Raw genomic sequence first — 6,329 nt, 5'->3', positions numbered from 1 at the left:
CCAGATGGGAAGTCTGTGACCAGCCCCTTTAAAACAGGTAAAGGCAGTAAGGCTTCTCCACCCACTTGCCTTGATCTTTCATCATAGCTGTGGGCCAGGCAGGGAGGTTCTGCAATGCGTGCGCCCCGGCCAGGAGGCTGCCGGAGAGGTTCATGCACTGCACGCAGGAGCCGGGGCTCGGAGGCCTGAGCCGGGAAGGCAGGCAGGGCTTGGGAGCCAGTCGCCGTCTCCAGCCAGCATGGAGCTGAGGAGCAGGATCAAGCTTTCATTCGGGCTCCTTCTCTTTTGGGCTCTCTTTCCTCCCGAGGTGCCCGGGAAAGAAGGTAAGCGTGAGACCAGCTGGTTCCTCTGCCTGGGGGCTGGGGCTTGGGCGGGTAGGCTGTGACCCCTCCGAGAGGCAGGGAGCAGGGCCCGGCCCACGTGCGTGGGGCACCGGGGACATCACAACCCCTCTAGTGGCAGCTGGAGAGGGACTGCAGTGTCTCGGGAGGGCAGGCCAGTGTTAAGGAACGAGGGCCAAGCGCAAACCCCATCCAGACCTCGGTGGCTCAGTGAAGTGAGCCCAGGTACATTCCTGCTCTCCCTCTCCACCGGCTCCAGTCGAAACATAAATGCCTCAGAAAACTCAGTGATCCAGGAGACTTCTGCCTCTGTCTTAAACGCAAGCGTTGCAGGCAACGTGTTTGAACACAGACTCGCAAAGTTCCCCCCCAGCTTCCTCGGGAAACCCTCTTGGGAGTTAACCCTTAGGGGCAAGAGCCCAGCCCAGCCGTTCTTCGGGAGCGCTGGAAGGTGAGGCAGGCCCTGCCACCTGCCCCGCTGCTGGCGGGGAGAGCTGGGCTTTACAGCTTACTCCTCCACCCTTCTCTTCAGAGTGCTTCCCTTCTCTCTTCATCTCAGTCCGTCTGATCTGCTGTACTGATGTTTTCTTCCATGTTGGCAGTTGCACAATGGTTATGAAACAGCTGGGGAAATGAGAATTTTCAGGCGAGGTGAGGAGTCTCTGTCCCATTCTCGGTCTTCTCCTGCAGTTAATTCTTGCCAGAGCCTCCTAGTCTCTGTTTTGCAGAGGCTTTTTCCATCCCAAGGGCAGCCATCTCCGGTGCTGCTTCAGGCTCACTTGTGACCAAGAGCACCTAGTCCAAACCAGCAGTTCGGCCACGGGCTCACCTCAGACTTTGCAGGGGCTGAGTGCCCTTTTCAGGCATTCTTGACATGCCCGCCTGTATGAAGGACCTAGCTCCGTGAAGGCAGTAGCAGACCCCGTGAGGAAGGCCAGCCTAGGTAAGCCTTAGTGTCAGGCAGGCAAGCCCTGGTTTTCCCAAGTGTGTGACCAGTAGCTGGCAGCAGCACTCATGGACTTCGCTGCCAGCTTCTCCCCTATCTCAGACATCGCGTTCGGGCTGTGTCTGTGAGCCACTCTTCGTTAATGTGTCTGTCTGTGAACAGCTCATTTCCTTAGCGTCTTCCCTTATCTGAAGTCTTTCTTCTTTTCGGGGAGACCTCCCTTGTGGCTGGACAGTCATGTGGCACTCCTAGCAGTAAGGCTGTAGATCAAATTGCTGAGGCCCCTGAGTACTCGTGGTCCTTGTGCTCTTCTAATCTTCGTTCTTCCTTTCCTTGGAGAATCCGTGTTGTGGATTTCACTTTGAGAGTTCCTTCTTGAGAGTGGACTTTGCCCCCTCCAATGGGCACTGTGCAGCTGAAGGAGCTGCTGCTGGCAATGCAGAGGCATGGCACACGGTTCTGCAAGGTTCCCATCCTGGCTGCTCCCGAGTTTCTTCTCCCTTGCTCTGCTAGAACCTGCCGTGCAGTCCCTCTGGCTGCTTTAGGTCTGAAGTGCGTGGGATAGATGTTATCTGGATGATGGTTCTGGAAGGACAGGCTACCTCACCCTGGGAGCTTTTGGAGCCAATAACATAAGAACAGTATCTCAAATAGAGAGATTGAGAGCAGAAGGGAAGTGAGTGAGGAGCCTTGTCTGGACAGGGAGTCTGTGGCTAGGGAGGTTTTGCCATATGACCATACTGTGAATGTTGCAAACTTGCAGAACCTGGATTCCTGCTTTTACCTGCTCGAAATCCTGAAAAGGTGTTTCAGAGGTGAGAACAGCAGTGCAATCCCTCTTATCTCTGATTCTGGGCCCGCAGCCTGCTTCCTCATTCCACAGAACTCTTGCTGATCTGCACTTTATTACCTGCAGTTGGCAGCAGTATTTCCAAAGCAGTCAGACGAGGCGGAGGGAATCTGGTCCTTTGAACGTCATTCATCTATTCCCCCCCTCCTTCTCTTCACCTCCATATTCTTTCCTGAATATACCTCTCATGAAGGGAATCCCAAGGAATTTTTCCTGTTTCCTACGTTCCCAAGCTGAGGCTGCAGTAAGGGCACCCAAAGCAGCAGTCTGTGCTGGCAGACAAAGCTATGAAGGTGCACATGCAGCAGTGAGATTGACTCCCAGCTCCTCTCTCCCTGTCTGCCTGCGAAGTGATACATTTTTAACTCTTCAGATGAAGACGTGAGGGCAAACTCTGCCCACATTTTCCAATGTCTCTGAGGGCTAAGGACGAATAGTGGTGAATTGCTCCGTTGTCATGGGACTGCAGCAGCCTGGGCTTCCGATAGCCTTGCAGGGCAGTTGGGCAGGAGGTGGCAGTGCCTGGAGTCCTGGGGAGAGGGTGAAACGATTTCTAGGCCACCATCAAATAGTGAGCAGCTTGGATCAGAGGTAGAGGCCTCAGCAGTTGGAAAACCTGACGTGTCTCCTGGCTTTTGGGTACTGTGACAGTCATTCCTGTCACTTTCCGCTGCCTCTGCTTGCCTCCTGTTTCTAGCACTGAATAGCACCTCTCGGTGAGGCCGATTGATCTTTTGTGTTGGTAATTTGTTCAGTTGCTGCCTTCTGCATCCATCTTGTCTGATGCTTTCCTGTTCAGCTGCTAATGCTGGGTTTCCATTTCAATAGGCTTCAGCCTCCCGTTCCCATTTTGGGGCAGCTGTAGGAAGCTGAACATTTTGCCAGGGCTGCATTTTTCAGATGCTGTGGGTGTGACTTTGGAGGATGATAGAAGGGGAGAGGGTCCCAAACAGGAGGAAAACCCTTTAACTCCCAGCTAGCTGCACAGTCTTCTGTCTTCCCATGCTTCCTCTAGCCATGCTTTAGGAAAATGAACGTTCACAAAAGACATGGAGAGAGGCAGTGCAGGCTTTGTCTTCTGTGGCAAAACAAGGATGAAACCATTCACTGAGCTATGAGTTGGATCACTCCAATTCAAGAAGGATGTTGAGGTGCTGGAACATGTCCAGAGAAGGGCAACAAAGCTGGTGAGGGGCCTGGAGCACAAATCCTATGAGGAGAGGTTGAGGGAGCTGGGCCTGTTTAGCCTGGAGAGAGGAGGCTCAGGGGTGATCTTATTACTGTCTACAACTACCTGAAGGGGCATTGTAGCCAGGTGGGGGGTGGCTTCTTCTCCCAGGCAACCGGCAATAGAACAAGGGGACACAGTCTCAAGTTGTGACAGGGTAGGTATAGACTGGATATTAGGAAGAAGTTCTTCACAGAGAGAGTGATTGGCATTGGAATGGGCTGCCCAGGGAGGTGGTGGAGGCACCGTCCCTGGGGGTCTTCAAGAAAAGCCTGGATGAGGCACTTAGTGCCATGGTCTGGTTGATTGGACAGGGCTGGGTGCTAGGTTGGACTGGATGATCTTGGAGGTCTCTTCCAACCTGGCTGATTCTATGATTCCGCCCCCGCTCTGTTTTTCAGTGGATCTGCTGGACACAAGCACTGCACAGGGTGAACTGGGCTGGCTTCCAGACCCTCCAGAAGTAGGGGTGAGTACACGCATTTAAAGATGGGGAGGCACTGGGAGTACTCAACGATGGAAAACCATAATCCCAGTTGTAATTTCACCCTGTCTCCCGAGGTCAGACTTCCACATCTCCCTCTCCTGAACAGTGTATGCTTTAAGTGTCTCTACCTTGCAGCTACTTCCTCACCCGCTGGCCAGTAGTATAAGGATTGATGCCTCATGAACTTCCAGTAGTAGTTCTGATATCAGTTGACATCCAGTAGCTCAGTGATTAAACATGTCCTTGACATCTATTGTTAACCTGAAGTAATAAACCTTGGAGAAAGGGAAAAAAAATCAAATCATCACCCATTTTTTCATTCTAATACATTGCAAATACTTCTGACATCTCCATTCCTGGGCAGATAGCCATGGCAGAGGTATTTCTGTCTCCAGGGCTCTCAAGAATGTAGAATCTTTGCTTAAGGTGGTTCTGGTTTTTTTCCTCTCGAGTGCTACGCTGAATGATTCAGTTACACGTGTTCTATCTTTGCAGAAGAAATAACTCATGAGGCAACAATCTGACCTGCTGGCTGGGTTGAAAGGTTCTAGAACTTTCCACCCAGCCATAATGCTGTATTTGGCCCACACAGTTGATGAGAAAGGCATTTCACTTGGTTTCATGGCTGTGAAAGTGAGCTGATGGAAGTGCTTCAAAATCTTTTTCTTCTGAAACCACTGCAAAATCTGACCCAAAAAGACAGCTGAGCCCTTAGCTAATTTTATCCAAGTACTTTTGTGTGAAGTACAGCTGAGTAGTCCTTGGAGCATCACCACCCACCTTATCCAAGATGGTTTCCTTTGTCACAGCTGGACTGTGGGAGTGGTGGAGGGCAGGCACAAAGAGAAGGGAATTGAAGGACTGCTGCAGTGCTGTGTTAGTGCATAGTTCCAGCTGCTCCTCATCCATGCTCTTTCTAAGCCTCAGTCTTTCCTAGGGAAGAAACAGTCTTTATCTTTGCTGCTTATAAAGTAGACCTGGGTTCAACCTGTTCCTAACTCATTTTCATAACTTCCTTTGTAATATGCTGTGGCTTGCAGCTCAGAAGGCCAGCCTGGGCTGTATAAAAAGAAATGTGGCCAGCAGGACAGGGAAATAATTCTGCCCCTCTGCTCTGCTGAGACCTCACCTGCAGCACTGTGTCAGGTTTTGGGGATCCCAATGTAAGAGGGACAAGGAGCTGCTGGAGTGTGTCCAGAAGAGGCCACCAAGATGATCAAAGGGCTGGAGAACCTCCCCTATGGGCACAGGCTGAGAGAGTTGGGACTGTTCAGTCCAAAGAAGAGAAGGCTCCTTAAAGCAGCCTTCCAGTACTTGAAGGGGGCCTACAAGAAACCCCAGAAGGCAGTTTTGACCAAGGGCTTGTAGTGATAGGGCAAGAGGGAATGGACTGAAGCTTGAGGAGGGCAGATTGAGGCTGGAGATCAGGAAGAAATTCTTTCCAATGAGAGTGGTGAGACACTGGAACAGGTTGCCTGGGGTGGGGGTCATGAATGTCCTGGAGGGAGGTCATGAGCCCTGGAGGTGTTCAAGGCCAGGTTGGATGTGGCCTTCAGCAACCTGGCCTAGTGAGAGGTGTCCTTGCCCATGGCAGTATGTTGGAACTGGATGATCTTTAAGGTCCCTTCCAACTTAATCCTTCTATGAATTCACCCTATCCTTCTCCTACTGCTGTTATTGTTGCTGGGTGAACTGGAGCTGGCCAGTGAGGTTCTCCTGTATGGGCATAACTGGCTTTTGTTTCATTAGTACAGCTGCTTTGGTTGTTATTGTTGGTATTAGTATACTCTACTCAAAAGAGGTGCCCTAGTAATGCATATAAGTAGAGCATATTTTGCCCACTGTTGCCTTTGTTGTCCCCATCAGCTGTCTGGTAACTCTAAGGCAGATCTAGGCTGCAGGCATTCTCAGGATGCAGTCTGCCTCTTTCAGACAGATGGGGAAACCTGCTGAGAAGTCTCAGATAAGCTAACATAAATCAGACAAACCCTCTAGGACTGTGTCTGCTGTTTGCACAGCAGGTTCACAGTGGTGCTAGGACTTGGCCAGGCCTCCTGCTTGTGCTATAGCTGCTTCTTAAAATACCTGTCTTTCAAATATAGTAGCTGGAAGTGGGAATTGTGGAAGGTGCTGGAAAACATGGCCTGAGAGCAATCTGAACTGATAAATGAACAGATGTTCATCTGTTGATGAACAGTAGATGAAGAATAGATTCTTTGACTTCTGATGATGCAGGGATTTATCTCATTACATCACTTCCCAGTCCCTGTTAAGTGGAAGGCTGACAAATTGCTTGCCATAAGCAAAAAGGGAACAATAGTGAATTCTCTTGGAGTTACAACTTTGGGCAACTGCTTCTGAAACCTTTTTCCAAAGCGAAGAAGGAAATGTCTTTAAAAGAGAGCTGAGAACTATTCAGAGGAGCTTTGTCACAAAGGAGCTGTGATGGTTTGGGTGTTACCTGCCCCCCCCCCACT

General features: G+C 50.7%; 1 protein-coding gene across 1 annotated transcript in view; it reads left to right on the top strand.

The window, feature by feature from the left end:
* EPHA1 (EPH receptor A1) overlaps window positions 1-6,329 on the top strand; it is a 40,670-nt gene continuing 34,341 nt past the window's right edge. The window contains exons 1-2 of the mRNA XM_064155830.1: window positions 1-323; window positions 3,767-3,834. Coding sequence (XP_064011900.1) covers window positions 239-323; window positions 3,767-3,834 — 153 coding nt within the window. The 5' untranslated portion in view covers window positions 1-238. The remainder of the gene's footprint in view (window positions 324-3,766; window positions 3,835-6,329) is intronic.

The sequence above is a fragment of the Pogoniulus pusillus genome, chromosome 15 (assembly GCF_015220805.1).
Source record: "Pogoniulus pusillus isolate bPogPus1 chromosome 15, bPogPus1.pri, whole genome shotgun sequence".
Classification (NCBI taxonomy): domain Eukaryota; kingdom Metazoa; phylum Chordata; class Aves; order Piciformes; family Lybiidae; genus Pogoniulus; species Pogoniulus pusillus.
This window is presented reverse-complemented; position numbering and strand designations above follow the sequence as displayed.